Source organism: Alligator mississippiensis, chromosome 5 (genome assembly GCF_030867095.1).
Source record: "Alligator mississippiensis isolate rAllMis1 chromosome 5, rAllMis1, whole genome shotgun sequence".
NCBI classification, from domain to species: Eukaryota; Metazoa; Chordata; order Crocodylia; family Alligatoridae; genus Alligator; species Alligator mississippiensis.
In genome coordinates, this window is record NC_081828.1 from 92,072,390 (window position 1) to 92,091,419 (window position 19,030).

General features: G+C 42.0%; 1 protein-coding gene across 3 annotated transcripts in view; it reads left to right on the forward strand.

Moving 5' to 3' along the window:
• The window catches only part of GRB10 (growth factor receptor bound protein 10), a 201,913-nt gene that overhangs the window by 111,042 nt on the left and 71,841 nt on the right, over window positions 1–19,030 (forward strand). For all 3 annotated transcript variants that reach the window (XM_019483873.2, XM_006270561.4, XM_019483874.2), the window contains 2 exons: window positions 5,413–5,629; window positions 9,485–9,626. In XM_019483873.2, the coding sequence (XP_019339418.1) occupies window positions 5,413–5,629; window positions 9,485–9,626 (359 nt within the window). The remainder of the gene's footprint in view (window positions 1–5,412; window positions 5,630–9,484; window positions 9,627–19,030) is intronic.

Here is a 19,030-nt window from a genome sequence, read left to right on the forward strand (position 1 = left end):
CTGGTTTATATATTTGAAGAAAGCTGTTTGTTAATAAAATCTATCAGTTAAACTGGATGTTGCATTCTGTTCATTTTAACTGGCACTTGCTAAATCTTACCAGCCTTTTCTGTTCTTTTAAACTGGAAAGTGATTTTAAATGAATGTTAATGTAATACTGATGCACTGAAAACCTGCTAACACTAACTAATTCTACACAGTTTAAGCTACGCTTAGTTTGCACAGTATTTTAATCAAGTGCATCATTTTTTTGCACATTAAACTTCCTATTACACCCCTGAGCCTATTTGCTTAATCAGGAGCATCCAGGAGATCAGCTCCAGATGACTCTTAATCATTCATACTGTGTTAGTATCAAAACGTAATGATCTTACACATTAATAGCTTCATCTAAATTGTTAATAAAATTAGACCCTCTGGGATTAAGCCTTGCCAACTTCCACAAAATACACATCTTTGATTGTTCTTCTACTTCACTCCTCTGAAACAGTTATCTGAATTTGTAACTGAACACTTAACCAGAGTCTTGCTTCTGTTGTCTCATCCTTGCTTTACAGCAATCTGGCTTTATCCCATGTGTTACTGATGGTACCCAATGGCACCTGAGGATGGTATTTTAATTGAGTGATAACTACAAGGATCTTGAAATCTACCTCTATACCTCCCATCCTTATTTTACCTATGCTTAGACAGAAACAGCTGAAACAGGATTGTTTCAGATCTGTGCCATGTGCATAGGAGGAAACTGAAGGAGGAAGTGACTTCAGTAGGGTGAAGTTGTACATATTTCAGTATACCAGCTGGAAGTGTTGCCTAGCTTTTCTATGAGGGGCAAAATCTCCAACGGTGATTATCAACCAGTGGGTATATCTCAGTCCTTTTAAAGGTGCTGGGGGTGCCATGCAATATTAGCTCTGTTTGGTGTGCAAACATCTATACATGATTTGCACGATAAACCCAGAAATTTCAAATAGGAACCCATAGTGTCAAAGACATTCTGACCTGCTGTGGTCTTTCTGGGTTTTTTTGCAACAGAACAATTGCTCTAATATTCTTCTGTAAAGAAAACTGTGTGGAAACTAAGAGCTGGCATTTTCTAATGATGCTTTAAGTCCAAAAAAAAGTTGAGAAACTAATACAGAACATGGCAAAATTGTTTGCTGTTCCTGTAGTGAGTAAGAGTTTACAATGAGGTCTGGCTTTTAAGCTACAATGAAGATCCTACAAGGTAAAGTAGGGTGTGAATTTACAGATTATAAGCTACTCTATGATAAGTGCTTATGGGTTTGGTCTTGCACTTACACTTAGTAAGTTTGTATAACTTTCATTGAGGGGCAAGATAGCTCAAATCTACTCTTACTGCAGGATAGGAGCACAAATGTAGGACATTACTGTTGAGAAAATAACACATTGTAAACTTCTATAGGCATATCCAAAGTCACTCAAATGATTCTGATAATGGTGCAATGAATTAAAAGTACATCTGAACACAGTTTTTGGTGTCTTGTTCTGAACAAATTAACAGATCATTGACCATCATGGCTTGTAGCAAAAAGTGTCCAAATCTAGTTCAAAGCAGCATTTTAAGTCTTGTGTTATTACCATTCACAGATTACAACTAAATAATTAGAGCAGTGAGATTTCAACAAATTCTTTTTCAGACTGGTAAAGGCTTTACCAGCTTCTTTCTGAAGTTCAGTAATGGTTTACTGGAATACTGTAGGCAGATCAGCCACTGTGAGTGACTTGATGGAAACTTAGTGGTTGGCTGACAGGGAAAAAAATGAGGAATGGATTTTCATTTGTATAGTGTTGTATAAACATTTGGTAGCTCACTTGATTCACTCAACATACAATAACTTTAGGAAAAATCTTTAGAGAGGGCTATTATAAAGGAATTAGAGGAGAGAGAGAAGAGACCACCCTGTGTTTGTTGCAGGGGTGGTGGGGTGGGTGTGTGTGTGTGTGGTCACCAAGTGACAAGTTGAAAAGAATACATAGATCATCACATGTGAGTAGGTACTAATTATAATACATTTTACAGACTGGATCATTTTAAGTCTTTCAGGGTTTTATCTGCAGTCACTGTAGTTCACTGAAAGAATGAACAAGGGTGGCATAGGTAGCATGGCTAGACAGTAGTAGAAGGCTGGTGAACTTTGGGACCAATCTTCCAATGTCTTTCCATTTTCTTAATCCTCCCTCATTTCCTGACTTGACTTGTACTGAAATATTTAAGGGCAGGGTATATTACATCAAATTGGTTAGCAAAAAGTGTTTTATACAAATACAAAATACTTTATTTGTATTTTAAATATTTGCTTAGCTTCTTAAGGTACCATACTTTTAAACTGAGTAGATGGAAGGGTATTAGCACATGATAAGCAGGGATCCTGGTTTTCTCTGTTTAAATATCCCAAATTATCTGATTAAACCCCTCAAAATCTGTGTTTTTCGGTGGTTAAAATTAACTTCCCTAATATATGTGTGTGTGTGTGTGTGTGTCTGTCTAGATAGATAGATAGATAGATAGATATCAGTTGAACACAATATTTTTATTGATATTCTCACATTTTTAAAGCAATTTGGAAGCCTGCAGTGCCTCAATCATTATAATAAAATAAATTTTAAATTCCTATGTATTTTGGCATTTGATTTTGGGGGTTTTATCTGAGAAAATCAGAGTTCCCCCTGTCCCCTTCATTCACCAGGAACTGGGTTCAGCTGTGGCTGTACCCCCTCCCCCCACCCCCGCTTTGTGGCGCTGAGCAGCCCTGATATGCTGGTGCCCTGTCCATGCTGTTGCTTCTGACTCCCCACCCACAGCTCCAGCCCCACTTGGCAGTGCCTCCAGCCCCAGCCCTGCCCTACTCCCTGTCTCCCTCCCTCCCTCACTGTGGGGGTCTCAACCCTCCCCCCCCCCCCCCGACTTACCTACAGAGAGCTGCAAGAGCTGCCCTCTACGCTGCCTGGCTGCCACGTGCAAGTGTGCATGCGAATCTAGGTTATTACATATTACAACTAAACACCTTTTCTGAACCTTCAAACATTCTTAGGTTTAGAGGAAGAGTTAGAAAGTGATTGCATTTGTAACTTTACATAAAGCTGCTATACTAAGAAGAGCAGTGCTTTAAATCACAGTGCTTTAAGTCACTAGTGAACTCTTATTGACAAGACCTGAAAAACCTGAGAATTCCTTATGAGGAAGGGCTGAACCAACTGAGAGATTATTTAGTCTCCAGAAGAGAAGACTCAGGGAGGACTTGATAATACCTGAAGGGCAGGTACAAAGAAGAGCACTGAGGGCCACTCTTCTTGGCACGTTTGGCACAAATTAGCCCTGTCCCCTCTCCAAGTGCTGCTTTGTTCCCCTTCCCCTCCCAGATCTGCTGCTCTGCTTTCTGATTCTTGCTCCATGCTCCCTACTTGATCTCCTGCTTTGCTTTCCACTTTCCTGCCTTATTGGCTGCTGCACTACCTGTCTGCTTGATCTCTGGGTGATACACACACAGAGGCTGCCCATACCATTTGTGACTCCTATGCCATGGGTTGCACCTTCCTTCCCCCACCCCCACCAAAGCTAGGATGGAGATACCTTTCTCTGTTTGGCTGTAGGGGACAGGGCTAGGCGCAGAGGCGTCAAACTGAAACACAGGAAATGTAGGTTGGAGATTAAGAAAAGCTTTCTGTCTGTGAGGATGTTCAAGCTGTGGAACCAGGTACCTAGAGAAGGTGTGGAATCTCTCTCTGGAGATTTTAAAGATCAGGTTAGACAGACACTTTGGTGGGATGGTTTAGTCAAAAATGATCCTGCCTAGAGCAGGGGACAAGATGATCTCATGATCTCTAGACAAGATGATCTCATGAAGTCCCTCCCAACCTTACTGATTCAACAACTACTGTATTTACATGAATACAAGATGACCCTGAATGTAAGATGACCCCCCCCCCAATAATTGGATGCTATATATGGAAGGAAATTTAAAAAAAAATAATTTTCCTGGTCTAGAATCTAAGTAGGGTTGTCTTGAATCACCCTTCCCCACTCCTCACACTGCTACCGCAGGGGAACCAGTTGCTGGAGCAGGGGTCAGGTGACCCCCTTGCCCTCTGCCCCACCCCCTTCCCTTTGCAGCCTTCCTGCTCCCCCCACCACATGTCTCCACATCTCTAGTTTCTGCATCATGGCCCCCAAACCCCCCCCAGTCTCTGCCCCTCCTCCCCAACTACTTTCTGCAGTTTCTGCCTTTTTACCTCCCTGCCCCTTACAGTCTGATGCTGCTTGAGCTGCTCTGTCCTGGAGCATGGCACATGGAATCTCAGTTCTTGACTGCCCATGCAGCAGTGTCAGTGTTGCCGATTGGCCAGTTAGGGGAATGAGGTTCCATGCATTCTGTGCCCAAGAGAAACAATAAAGGGGAGGGAAGTGGATGGGCAGAAGCTGCAGAGCAGACCAGAGGGGGAGGCAGGAGGCTGCTGTGGGTCTGGTCTGGCTCGGCCCCAGCCTGGGCTCAGGGCCAGAGTCAGAGCTGCAGCAGCTGTCTGCTCTCCCCTTGGCTTCACATGCAAACATAAAATGAGGGGCTTTTCCCCCATTCTGATAGGGAGGGGTCATCTTATATTTGACTAAATATGGTAATTGGTATTGACAGTGAATGAGACCTGTGACTGTACATTCATCCACTATGCGGGCCAAATATACCTTGACGGTAGTGAACCTAGTGACTTTTAACAATTAACTTTGAGGTTGCTTGTCCTCTCAATAGTTGTCACAATTGTTTTTTGGCTTTTTTAAATTGTGAACTTACCTTTTCACAATGGTTCAAGACATCGTGTAAGAAATGTGGACCTCAAGGATATACAGGTTTCCCTCGCTTTATGTGGATTCTTATGTGATGACCCTATTTATACTAAAAATTCATTATATGCAAGGTAAATTTACTCTTATGCGATTGGTGTGGTGGAAGCCCACAGTCAGCTGCTTTGTATGGTGCATTGTGGGAGTGGCGCACACCAAAATATAGTCTTCTGTGTGGATCTGTACTCCTCACTCATTGTCTGCGCCATGTTTCTGTAGGTGCCATCCCTATTTTAATAGTGCCCTGTGCTTGTGTGTATTGTGTGCTGTTGGTGAGTACCAAAATTGTCTTGTAAAAGTGGTAGAAAGTGAGGGTCAGTACAGTTGAGGTTTTGGAACATATCCCTATTTGTTACATTGTAAAGTGGGTTCCTCTTATGAGAATTCGAGTTATGCACTGTTTTCCAGGAATGCATGTACAGCATAAAGCGAGGGAAACCTGTGTAGTAATAGAAGAGTACCCAATCTCTTTACAAAACCAAGGCAGGTTTCTTGTCATGTTTTTTTAGCTGTAGCCTTCATATGTTTCATGCAATCTTTATTTTATTTTGCAGATGACGATGTGGACCTAGAAGCTTTGGTAAACGACATGAACTCCTCATTTGAAAGCTTGTACACTACCTGCAGTATGCAGTCAGAAACCACTCCACTTCTTCAAAATGGTCAATTTAATCGCAGCCAATTGCCATCCTCAGGAACAAGTTCACTTCACCCTATGTCTCCAAGGCAGAAGGTGCAGCGATCTCAGCCAGTACGCATTATGGCAGTGAGGTATGGAAAAGGGGGGAGACAAAGGGACTTTTCCATTTATTAAAACTAGTTTCTAACAAATGGGGTGGGGGAAAAGGAGTCTTAGGTGTCTTATGACTTGACACCTAATGGCTGCTTAGCATGCCAAGGAATGAAATCCTTGATTTTTTTATTTTTTTTTTTGAATGGGGCAGAATGGGTAAAATAGAGGTGGGCAGGGCGTGGAATTCGGTGCATTATTTGCGTGCCTTACTTACAAGCCACTTCATTAATATGGGTTTGCTTAAGTAACGTCCTGTTTGAGATTTATTTTACTTCCTTCATCTAAGTGTACTGTCAGTTGTAATGTTTGCTCAGAATAATTTCCTAGTTCCTTAGGAATATTTTAATGACCACTTTAACCACATATATGCCTCAGTCAAGGGTATGTTTATAACGCTGTGGCAGGGCACTGTTTGTGCCTGCCACTTTAAGGGGCTGAAGACAGCAGCCAGCAGGTGCCTGATTAGGGCAGCCATTTTGGATTCAGGGCTTCCCATATAAACAGGGCATTTTGCTGCTGGAAGGCCAGGCAACAACATTGCCTGGCTGCGGGGCTGCAGGTATCACTCTGGAGATAAGGGAGGAGCTGTAGGGGATGGTCAGGAGGCTCCTGGTCCTGACCTAAAACTGCACCCTGCCGGGAGTGGGTGACCTGATGGGGCTCTCAGTAGCGCAGGAGCCCCCAGGAAATGCCAGGCCAGTTACCACCCTGGTGAAAGGTAGGTTGGGGCACCTTAACCCCAGCTCCCACAACTGGGTGGGTTACCCCCTTGTAGGGTCTGCAAGGTGGACCCTGGCGAGAGAGTGGGGACATAGATTCAAACCTGTATTGACATCACCTGACTGGTCCATGCCGGGGCCAGGACCAGAAGGGCCAGGGGCCAACCGCAAGGTACGCCCAGAGCTGAGGGCCTGGGGTTCTAACTGGCCTGGAGCTGGGCCAGGGCCAGCAGAGCCAAAGGTCCCAGGGGGACCACATCTGTAAGGGGGAAGCAGCTCAGGGAGCTATGTAGCTGAAAATGAAGGTGGATTAGGCTGCCGGAATGGAGGGATCTTAGAGGGGTCCTAATCGGAGAAGTCTGGGGCCCAGCGTGGGGCCGGTGATTGTAAGAACTATGGATGCTATCTGTGAGGCTTGGGCTGTGGTGTAGGGGAGGAACAGAGCTGCAGATAGCACCCCCTGGCATTGGGGCAAGAAATGGACAACCTTCCACTTGATTAACATCAATTAATTAACAACAAGGCATGGCAGGAGAGAAGGCGGGCGGTTAGCCCAGAAACAGGTAGGCGGGCCACAGGAAAATCGGCCCTGAGAAGGTCCCCTGTTAGAAACGCCCAAAATAAAACCACAGTTGGTCTTCACAAATTTTCAGAGCTTTAGATCAATATAAAAGTCTTCATAAAACTCCAAGTTAAACATACTAAGCAGTGTTCCATTATCAGTACCACACCTCCAGGCATTTTTCAGCTCCTCCAGCATAGTGGCAGTAAGCTAGTCCATAACAAGTAGAAAGTGAATATTTCACTCTTCTCAGTGTGAAACTAATGCAAGTTTGCATTAAAAACAAACCTTATAAATACTAACTGCACATAGTTCTCCAAAATTGTCTTCTAAAAAAAAATCTTATCAATTCACTTTTCCATCTGTCTAGTTACTGACTAGCCTTCCAAAATAAATGGGAAATTATGGCTCTCTAAAACTTATTCTGAGCTATCTTTCTTTTTTTTTCTCCAGTTGATACCCTTGAAAACAAAACAAAACATCTTTCTTTAAGCAGCATTCCTGCTTTCCTATTTTAACAGATAATGGGGAGTACATGTGATAAAATCACATCAACTATTTAATGTACTGATGTTTTCCCAAGTGCTTTGTGTTTTGCAATGCAACTTTTACAACATGCGTGTTTTAAAGAAGGGGTTGGCAATTTATGACCCACAGAGCTAGTGGATCTGGTTTGTGGAGCTTCATAGCTTTGTCTGTGTCTGATCTGGGCTTCAGCAGTGAGGAGCTGTGTGCTGGGGCCAGGGAACTAGAAGCTTTGCGTCCAACACTGCCACTTCTCTCCTTTCTCCCCAAGGCTGCAGTGCTAAAACAGCTTCTATCTGGAACAGAGCTGCACTGAGGCCAGGAGGTGGGAGTGAGCGAAGGAAGGCAGGGAGAAGTGGCGGCAGCATAGAGGTAGCTTCTAGATTCCCAACACTGGTACAGCTACTCTCCAAGAGAGAGCTGTGCTCACACTGCAGCCATGGAGCAGGGGGATGGGGGAGAAGCAACAGAACGCAGTTACCATTTGCAGCTGTGTGGTTCTAGCAGGGGCACAGGGAAATCAGACATACCACCTTGGCTTGAAACCAGGTTGCCAGTTCCTGCTCGAGAGACTTCTCCATCTTGCTATAGTTCAGTATGGTCTGCAGAGGTCCTTTTTAAAATTGTGCATGGCATTCTGAAGCATAGCAAGGTTGTTGGAAAATTTTTCCTGTCCTAATTCTGCACTTTCCTAAGTGCTAATATATCATATGTTTGTCCTCAGTGAAAACAGTGGCAGAACTAGCTTCATCTTGGGGTAATGACCATTCTTCTTGCTTCACCAAACAGAATGGGAGGTGGTGTCAGGATGTTTTTGGAACACAGGATTGAATATTATTATGGCCTGAATGATAGTGTTGCCCCTGGGTGGGGGTCAGGGCCAAGTCTAAGTAACAGGGTCCTATGCAGTCCAGCTATGTAGAGTAGGCAGCATTTTGAGCTGCTTCCTGAAGAAAGTGGAACAGAGGTGACTTAAACCATAGTTGATGGCTGAAGCTGGGTCAAATGATGACAAATTCCTAGGAAGTAGATGGGTGAGAGGTTTGCTAATTCTGTGTTGTCTTCTACTTGGGTGGAGCCAGGTATGGCTGTTACATCCCCACTGAAACCTGCTGAAGGTTTGCTACAAGATGGCACGTTTTGCAAAGCAGCTGCAGAGTTAACTTGCCCTCATCCTATGCATCCTTGGTGTTGGAACACTAATCGGGAGGCTTGACAAAGTAGTTAGTCATGGATAATCATCCTGTACTTTGTTAAACATGTCCTCAGTAACTAACAGGTTTAAAGAGAGCTAGAAGGAAACTCTTAAATGACAGCATACCATAAGCTGTGGGCTATGTTTGATCTCGCAAGGGATCACAAAATCACTTCACTTGATGTGGCTCAGAAGGTGCATCTCAAGCCAACTTGCTCAAGCTGTAGCATCTCTGCCATGAAGTTTCTGCTGCAGTTAACACTTAAAAGTAAAGCGTCTCTTAGCTGTGCTACTGTAGTTGAGTCTGTCTTTTCATTTGGGACAAACAACTGTTGAGCTGCTTTGAATGTTTTATTTGTATCATGGTGGGGGTATTGGAACCAATCACCATACCCTGATCTTTTTAGGTACACATAGCATTTCAGGCCATGTATAGTTTGGCTTCCAAATTATGTCAACATTCTTTCTCATGCATTCATTCTATTTGAGCAACCTTTAACCAACTGCATTGTGGCTGGAGAAAATCAGTCCTCGCTACGTAGGGTGTAGGCCTGAATTTTGAAACAGAAGGTGTATTTCATTCCTGTGCAGTTACCTCAGTTTTGCACACAAATTGAATTATGAGTAACAAAACAAGCTTAGATGTCTGACTGGTAATTTTACATGTGCATGTAGTCTCTGTAATTCCACTAAAAAAAAAATCCACCTTTGTTTATCTCAAGTTTATTTGATTCACGTTTCTTAAACTATATGATCCATTTTGCATGGTGGGCATCAGATTTAGCCAGGAGAGGCAAATTTTCCTTTTAATATCCAGTTTGTGTTTTTGTAGACGTCTACAAGAAGAAGAGCAACAGTTCAGAACATCATCCTTGCCTGCCATACCAAATCCATTTCCAGAGCTCTGCAGTCCTACAAGCTCTCCAGTGCTGACCCCTGGGTCTTTACCTCAAAGTCAACCTGCTATTAAGCATGTGAGTAATGAGCAGTTTCATGTCACAGATATTTTTTACAAGCTGATGGTTGATTATTTTAAATTTCAGTTTGAAAGGCAGAAGGAAAAACATAAAAAATACTAGAAATATTTATATATCTTGTCCTTGAGCAGGGTAACGCAGAAAAGAGAATAATTTCTGCAACCAGATTTCAAAGCTTTAAAAGGTTTGTAAGTACGAAGTGTTATCAGCAGCTCTTCCAGTTAATGAAGGATGTTTGTAGTGAATGAAGCAATAATGTTTAATATCCTTGTTTGAATTTCATTATGCCAGGCAATGACTCATTTACTTCAGAAGTCTGGATAATTTGCTTGGAGTTAGAGCAGTAATTGGGTAAATTACACTGCATATTTTAGGAGCCACAGTAGTGCTTACTACCTGTTGCTGATTAAAATTCATGGTTGCTGTAAATAGCTGCCTATATTCTTTAGAGATATTGTATCATCTTTATTGGTTTTACTGCATAAAGCTGCACAAAAAGCAAAGTAATCTTCTTAAGACCATAGCTGAGGAGATGGGACTGATCAGCAGAATGAACATGGGGAAAGCTGATTTAAACAGCTCTTGGAGTTCTTTACAATGGAAATTGAACAGATTGGACCCACAGCACAGCTCTCATGATGTATAAGACAATGAGCATGTAGGTGGTGTCCTTTTAAAATATCTTTTTTTTCCTCCTTTTCTGCTATTCTTCACCCTTTACTGAGCATCATTTCACCACCTCTATTTCAAGAGTGCTCTGGGACTAATAATGGAGGCTAAAATTGAGCCAGAAAAACCTGAACAATTTGAGGGAGACTAACATAATTTATCATTTTATGCTAACATATTTTCATTTGTGTTTGGTGCAAATATGATTTGCCCTTGGAACTACAAGGTGTGGAATGTTACATTACCTCACTTATCTGTATTAGTTTGTCTAGAACAGTTCTGCAAATTGAAATTTAAACAACTCCTCACAGCTGCCTGCATTAGTAATACAAGGGCTAACTTGAAATAAAGATTCCCAATTGGTCTCCACACAGTAATGAGTCCTGTAATGAGACTTTAGAAGGATTCTGATCTGAGGGCTGAGTACTGTGCTGTCATACAGTGCTTAGAGAGGTTAGAGAGCCAGGATGCCTTTGGTGCTAGGGAATGATTTCTGTATCCAAGCAGACAACAATAAGCAATTCTCTTGTTATCCATGGCACTTGATGGCAGAATAACTTTGCTGCCTTTCTTCCAATCTTGAGAGCATGTAATGAAAGAGACTGCAGAAATTTGGAGACTTCAATTACTCCTTCCTTTCTCCCTCCCTCCATTCCTTTGTTTTGCACTTTAAGGGTCAGCAACTTTTTGTAGATTTAATTTTTTTAATAAAATGTAATAAAGTGCAGTCTGTAAGGTAACTGAAGCTTAAAAGTCCTGATTGAATGTTGTATTTCTAACATCATAAAGAAAATTAAGAATCTGAATAGAAGTATCTTGAATAAATTTTCATAGATATGCTGTAATTTCCTAGATTGCAGATGAAAGAGACAGCTTTAGTGTGAAGGTTACATATTCATACTTTAATGGTTACCAGCCAATGAGACTCAGCCTTTAAGAAGGTATATAATGTACAAATGCAAAACAGTCTTGTTTTGCATTTAACTTAACCAGCTTTTTTTGCATGTTGGTTTAAATCGGAATTAAAATGTGCGGTTTAAATCAGTCCACCCTAGAGTGCATGGGATGAGAGCAAGTACAAGGGAAAAGTAATACTTTCTATGCCAATTGAGCCTGTAGGTGTAGTGGATCAGAGGCTAGTCTGTCCAAGTAGTTAACTGCTACATAGATGCCCGTCCCTTGAGACCTGCAACATTAAATAGTTTATAAATCACAGGCTACAGCAAAGTCTAAGTTACTGACAGATAAAAATTGTAACAAGTGTTCCACAGATGAAAGGCTCCATTTTGCATTACCAAGCTATACGAACCAGTTGTTCCCCTTTATGCTGTGGCAGTAGGCTTGAGGGGCTTTGTTCTCACTTACACTTTTAAAAAAATGAATTAGACATCTCAGATTGTGTTCATAATAGCTGATAGATGAAAGTGCTGATTACTGATTAAAGCTGCCCAGCCTGTAATAGCTAGAGAATTTTTGTTTTCACTTGCCACAAAAGTATTAGGAAATATATAGGACAGTTACATGTTCCGCTAATCTTATGAAATAGAAGCACTTGACAAAATACATGGAACTTTATTTGCAGTGTTGCTCTATGTAAACCAAAGATTGGATTCCTGCCCAAAGAAGCTGGTAGTTGGAAGTGGCTAGCAGCTTTGTAGGGGAGTCAAAATATTATGTAAAAGCACGGAGTTTTTTCAGCTTAATGCTTGTAAAAGAGCTTTGTTTGAAACCATCACTGCAACTGAAACCTACAGATTTCTTGTGTACTTCATGTCATGTACATAGAAAAACTACTGTTTTGTTCGAGTTGCTGCTGCTTGATTCAGGAATTACTTTAAGACCTCACTAATGCACTGGTCTAGGGTTGCTATGCATATTCTCTGCCCTGTTTCAGAAGGGTGCAATGTTTTTTAAATTTTAAGTAGGGCAATATCTAGCATTGGCTTAAGAACCTTTGGCTGCCTTTGTTTTCATGATAGAAAAGTGTAGCACACACTTAACATTTCAGTGGTACGTCAGGGAGAAAAATAACAGAAGTGGAAAGAAACCTGAAACCATCACTCACTGGTTCCCTCTTTGCAATACATTGTTTTCACTTTTTCTTGAAGGTGAATGACTATATTTGCTTTCCTCTGTAAAAATATATGTATATGCTATTAAGATAAGCTTATATACAAATGTGTGTGTGGTATGAAACAAGTGGGACATCTGATCACAGCAAGTCCTCTAAAGAGTACAATTCAAAATGCATCTAGATCTTAAAAAAGGAAACTTAGACTTTCTGCATTTCAGCGAGAGACTAGATATGAAAATATGTAAATGCATAACTATACCAGTTTTAAAAGAGGCAGATGGGCAGCTGAATTAAGGGATGTCACAACTGATGCCAGATAGTGGAATTTCTACATGAACCTATATGATAAATGCATGACTTTAGCAATCCCGTGTCATGCAACTTTCATGAGGGAACTGAGAACAGGTGAAAGGGCAGTTTGAAGTGCTGTCATCAAATCTGGTGCACTGTTAAAAGAGAGATAAGGTCAGGGAAAGCTCTTTCTAGTGTGATCGGACATCTGATGCATCAAGGAAATTAGGAACAAGTAACAGGACAAATGTGCTCTTGCAGTGAGTTGCCAGCTGTGATGTAAGGCTGAACAGATGCAACAGTCTATGTGAAGTGAATGAACAGTGTGTAGTCCTGAGCATCAGCCTATCCCTGTTAAATGGTAGAAGGGGTTTCAATAAAAGTTGGTATACTGAAGACTTGAGTAACAATAGAGGGGGACTGAGGAGCTGATTTAGTAAACAGTGTGTTTGGGGATGTTGGTAGGTGGGCCATGCAACAACACAGGTAGGTAGGACAGGTGGGCCACAGAACCAGAAGGATCTGAAAACCATTGCTGTAATGGATGAGACCCGCAGTACATCGGATAATATAAGGAATTATGGTTCTTCAAAGACACTTGCTAGAATAGTTGCTGAATCCCTAGCTGTTGTCTTAAAATTGTGACCTGATAGAACTACTGAGTGAAAAGCTGTGTTATCCTTAGATTTAGACAGTAAATTCTCACATCTTTGTGTGCAGGCTGGGCCCCAATCCCGCCCTCGTCGCCATGTGCGGCGGTGATTCCGATCCCATTCTGGCCGCCATGGGCAAGCCGGGGGCGAACCAGGGTCGTACCGGACCCATCTTCAGTGCACACGGGCTGTGGCCAGCAGCCCGGGCACACGGGGCGGGAGAGAACCGCGAGGCGGTTTAGCGCACGTGAATTAGAATTAGTTACGGAGGCGTAATGGTTGATTGAAAAGATTATTTACTTACACCCAAAGATGGCATTGGTGTAGGCTGGACAGATTTCCAGGCACAGCTCCTGCTTGAACCCTTGTTGGAGGACTCTGACAAATCGATTGCTCCCACGGAGTTTGCTAGGCTCTGCAGGTCCGGTTAAGTTGGGTTTGAAAAGTTTCCCCGGAGTTACTTAGGCTCTGCGGGTCCGAAGTTACAGGAAAGGGATACGTCTAGGATTGCGCTCGGTGACGGGGAGAGGCGAGAAGCGAAAGCTCCATAGGCTCGGTTCTATTGCCTCTATTGCCTGCTTAGGGGAGGCGCGCCGGGTCCGCAGTGCTTGGAGATCTTCACATAGAATCTCTCTCTCTTCCTCTCTCCTCTGGCTTGGGCGGAAACTACCCAAGCCTTTTGTACGACTAGCAAGCCAATCGCTAGCCACCACGTGTGCCTAAATTAGGAACCGGCCAATAACATGGCACGGATCCTAATACAAATGGCGGGAACTTCTTTACAGCGTGCATCACTACGGTGCAAGAAAGAGATGCACACTGCAAAGAAGCTGCAATCCGGCGGGAAATCCCCTGCTGCACCAGAGTTCTCTCTAGCAGCAGAGAGTTCTACCGTGCAAAGAAAGCAACAAATTGGCAGGAAATAATTTAGCAGTACCGAAGCACACACAAACAAAAAATCACACCTTTGGGTTGTGACACTTTGGAGAGGCCTACATGGAGCAAAGGCCAGCCCTTCACTTTCTACTCTGTGCATTTCTTTTTTGTAAGAGCATTTGCAGCCCCTTCTAAGTATAAAGCTAGTATGAAACTGCACATATATAATTGCTCCTAGCTTGTGTTGGGTGCTTGGCGGGGGCGGGGAGGAAGGAGTGGTAAGAGAGATGTATCTAGATCTTTGCCCTCCCCCCCAATTTAGGGAGGACAGTAATTACAGGATGGGAGTAAAGACAGCTAAAAGATTTTAAATATCCTTTGCTTAACTGGATAAATATGTTTATCTAAGAAAAATTATAACCAGAAAATAAACTAGACCAAGACCAAACATTTATATATAAGATTGCTAAAAACATCAGACAGATAGATTACCACTAATTGAAGTCCATCTCTGTGTTGCTGGTATAAACCAAAAACTTGTTGGTAACTTAGGTTATAATTTCTGGTTGTGTACAAATATTTTGGAAGAAGTATGCAATAATTACATGTAGGTCACTGCAATGCCACAGGATATTAGTCTAAAGTATCTTGTGCGAGTCAATGAAGCTTTCAACTGTAAAAATAGGGCAAATTTCTCACATCCCTCTCTATACAGCCCAGGCAAACTTCCAAGCAGCAGTTGATGTACCTAAATTATTTACTGTTTTGTATCAAATTTAACTCACAAATGGTTATAAATTAATATCCACCTTTATTCCAGATTTAGTTACCCTTTAAGAGAACTTCTGTAAACAAACTTTCTAGTTCTAATTAGTTTAATTACATGTTGGTAAACAGATTTTATAAATTGTCATCCCAAAAAAGCTTTATACTTTCCTTGTTTTGAAGGCAGGGTTGCTAGTTCCTGAAAGCCCAACAGTATAAAATTATGCACATTTAGGGTAATGTATGCTTGATGTGCAAAATTAGCCCTCATTCCATATGTAAAAGTTGCATTGGAGTAACACTAACACAGTGTTGCTTTAGTCAAATGACAAGTGCTGGCAACAGGTTGAGTCAGCATCAAAACAAAGGCTTTTATTTCAACCTTTGCCTCTAACAGGATACTCTGTAGGGGCCTCGGTCTGCAGCCTCTTGCCTCTTTGCCAGGCTTCCTTAGCTGAGTTTCTGAAGTCCCAGTCACAGAATCTGCACCAATGGTTAAATTTTAGAAACCTTTAGCTTTCTGGTGTATTTTTTTTAACCCTGGCTGCAAATTTCCAAGAGCCAAAATAAGCTCCCAGAACTTCAGCTGTACACTTATGAGTCTCATAAGACAAAGTGCATAGTTTCCTACCCCTGGTGTCTTGTCTTTTTTCTACCTATTAGGTTGTTGCAATGATAGAGTGGGGAGAATTGGGAAGGTCAGACCTTGCATGCAGAGCTGTAGGATTTAGGAAGGTAAAAACTGAGTCCTTGCAACTTAAATGGTGTTGCCTTTTGCTTGGAGAGAAGAGACTGAAGAGAGACCGTAGAGTTCTAGTGTCCACTAAATAAGCTATACATGGTGCACAGCTGCTAGAGCAGGGTGTCAGACCCGCCCACACCCCGGGGTGTATCCAAACTACAGGGTTTCTCACAAGCCAGATACGCATGGGTAAATGACAAAGGCTGCAGCCTAAGTGGCTGTGGAGCAAGCAGCCGTGGGCCAAGCTCGCCTCATGCTTCTGTCAGCTATGTCAGCCAGGGCACCAGGTCCTGTGGCAGGCCTTGTCCCCTGCTAGCCCTGCCCCCAAATTCCCTGGCTTATCAGGAGCCCAGTGGGCTAGATGGTGTGGCTCTGCAGGCCATACATTTGACATGCCTGTGCTAGAGAGTAAAGGAAGTCACTCCACAGCACAAAACCTGAGTGGTGCTGCCATTGGCTGTGGGGCTCCGGCTTGGGTCTGGGACTAGATTCAGATGAATTCAAGCTGTCTCTGCCCGTCTGCTAACTCTTGCTCTAGATGGCTTTGAAACAGAGAATCAAGCATCTCTCAATCATTGCTTTTTGCAGGTGACAATACTGTAGTTCAGAAAGGCCAAAAGAGAAGTCCTAGAAAAAGCCCTTGGTTTTTTCTTGTGTTGAAACTTACTTTTTTTTTTTTAATTCTTTCGGTCATGGAGATGGCCGTGCTCCCAGGAGTACGCTGTCTGTTAGTACACAGTGCTCCCATAGTGCTGGAGCATGCATAAGCATGCTTCTCAGTTACAGCTGATGGCTGGCCTTAGTAGAGTCAGATCAAGAGCACTCCTCCAATTGGGGTTGCCTGGACTGAGAAAACAACCATGTAAACGTGGCTAGCCCCATTGGAGCCCAATAAAACAGGCATAATAATATTTGTAAAAGTTCAGAAACCAGCTTGAAATAACATGGTAGCTGCAATTAACCTTTACAACTACCTTTATACAAATACCAAATGCCTCTTGTGGCTTAGAGCAATGGTACATTAGCATGCTTGTGTGTGAACTATAGACTTTAATATATACACTCCTCACCTATGTGTCCTAATAGAATTTTAGTAATATGCAAATGATATAAAAGGAAATAACGTGGTGACAGTAACTTAACTAAACATAAAACCAGTCTAATAAAATCTATACTGTTTGTTGTCGGCAGTTAGAAGAATAAGGCCTTTGTGGGCCAAGGGAACAGGATGTAATATATGAGAGAATGCAGATTGATTGGTGCTCGGGACAGCAAGAGGCATTTTTTGAAATGGGTGGGTGATTCTAATGGTGGATGGGTTGGCAGCACTGACCAGATGGAGCCAAAATTTTAGTAACTACAATTAGACTTCAATACAGACGTGTTAAAGTTAATAGTCATCATTTTCATACTGAAAGCTTTCAGTATTAACCTGCCCCAAGAGTATTTGGTGTGCTCACTTTCAAACTATATAAAAGCAGTCCTCATTTTAAAGATTGAGGCTGACACTGTCCCTTCTAAAAGAGAAATGTGCAGATGGTACTTGTATGGCAAACAGTGTCTTTGTTTAAAACTGAAATTTGTTTGGAACTTAACTCTTCACTTACGTAGTTATTTTGCCTGCTAAGTTGATACCTGACTTTATAATTTTCTTATTTATTGGCATGGTGATTTGATGTTTTAAATTCATCCACCTTCATTCCAGTTCCTAAATGGACAGTACTTTAGTAGGAATTTAATAAACCCCCTACAGGAAAAGGACATGACTGAACTACTTCAGGGATCATCCTTTCACGACTCGCATTTTGCTCTTTTGGTTTATAGTTTCCTTTATGATGCTGTACTTGTACTAGTTTGTGCTGTCTCATATCCAGAGCTGTAGAATTACTGGTATATTGAAAAGGTATTTTGTTTGGTTAATGTTAATCCCTTCAGTCAGTGTGTTAAAATTAATCTTGCAGCCAGTTAAACCTGAACTTCTTAAAAGGAAGGATGAAATGCGTACCATAAAAAGCACTTGCTTGGAGGCTCTGCATAAGGAAGAATTCCTGTCCCCAGCTGTGCAGACTGGGGGCCTGTTCCTGTACCTGCTAGTGTTCCCACTAGGGTTGTAGCAGGGTCAGAATTAACTTAATTGTGGTGTAAAGGAATGGGTCTAAACTTAGCTGAAGAGGTTGTATTTCTAAGGCATTTCCTGGCACATGACTTGCTTTGCATATTAACCAAAGGAGACACCCATGCAGCTGCCTTGCTGACTGTAGTAGGTGGCTATGACTGCCTCTCCATTAACTGGCAGGACAGCAGGTAGCCTGGTTGTTTTAAGCAACTAACTATGATAGGTTGGATGGTAGACCTAAACTGGAATTATTTAGTTTGAATAAGGGAAGATTGAGGGGGGAAGGGGGGTGTGAAGGGGGATTCTTCGGATTAGGTTTTTAAGTAAAAATTAATTGTTCTCACGGTCTGCAAGGGATAGGCAAGATGCGATGGAGTTAAATTACAGCAATGAGATTAAGGTTAAATATTAAAAACTTTCTGACTGAAGGTAGTTAATCCTTGGAACAGATTACCTAGAGCCATTGTAGAATCTTTATCACTGAAGTTTTTAAGAGCAGTTTAGACAAACACTTAGTTTAGACAGAGATAGCCTGTCCTGTGCAAGGAGTTGGATTAGATGACTTCCAGCAGTCCTTCCAGCCTTATGTGTCTGTGACTAAAAGGCATGTGCTAGAACCCATTTAAAGGATTCTGCCTTGCTCTCAGACTCCATATATCACACTTCTGTTACATCTGCGAGTCTGTGCAGTGTAGCAAAACCAGTCAAATTTTGACCCTGCTTCCTTCAAGTCCGCTTCCCCTTTGTAGCAGGTATGCATGTATGTTTCTCCATACCCTCAATCCATAACATTGAATTCTGAATGTATCTTAATTTACTGAAAAGACAAGTGGTTTCCCACACGTTAGTGGAGTGGGCATTAATAATTTAAATGCAGTGTCACTGCTCCCAGAACCTTGGCTTAATTCACCATTAACAAAGTCTGCTTTATTAAATTGTGACCGTTTGTAATACTTTACTTCTGTGGTTTAAGTACTACTGTTCTATGCTTTAGTTAACTGGGCAATAAGCAGGCCTTTATTCTTTACTTCTGCATATGACCTAAATTGAAACCAAGCTGGTGCTGGTTAAATGAAGAGTAGAGAGCTTGTTACCTGTTGTAAACTTTGTACAATATAGTTGGCCACTTCCTAACAAAACTTGGTTCTTTGTCAGAGCCCTTAAGCATCCTAAACTAATGCATCATGCCATACCTGCTGCTGAAAATATTTTTCC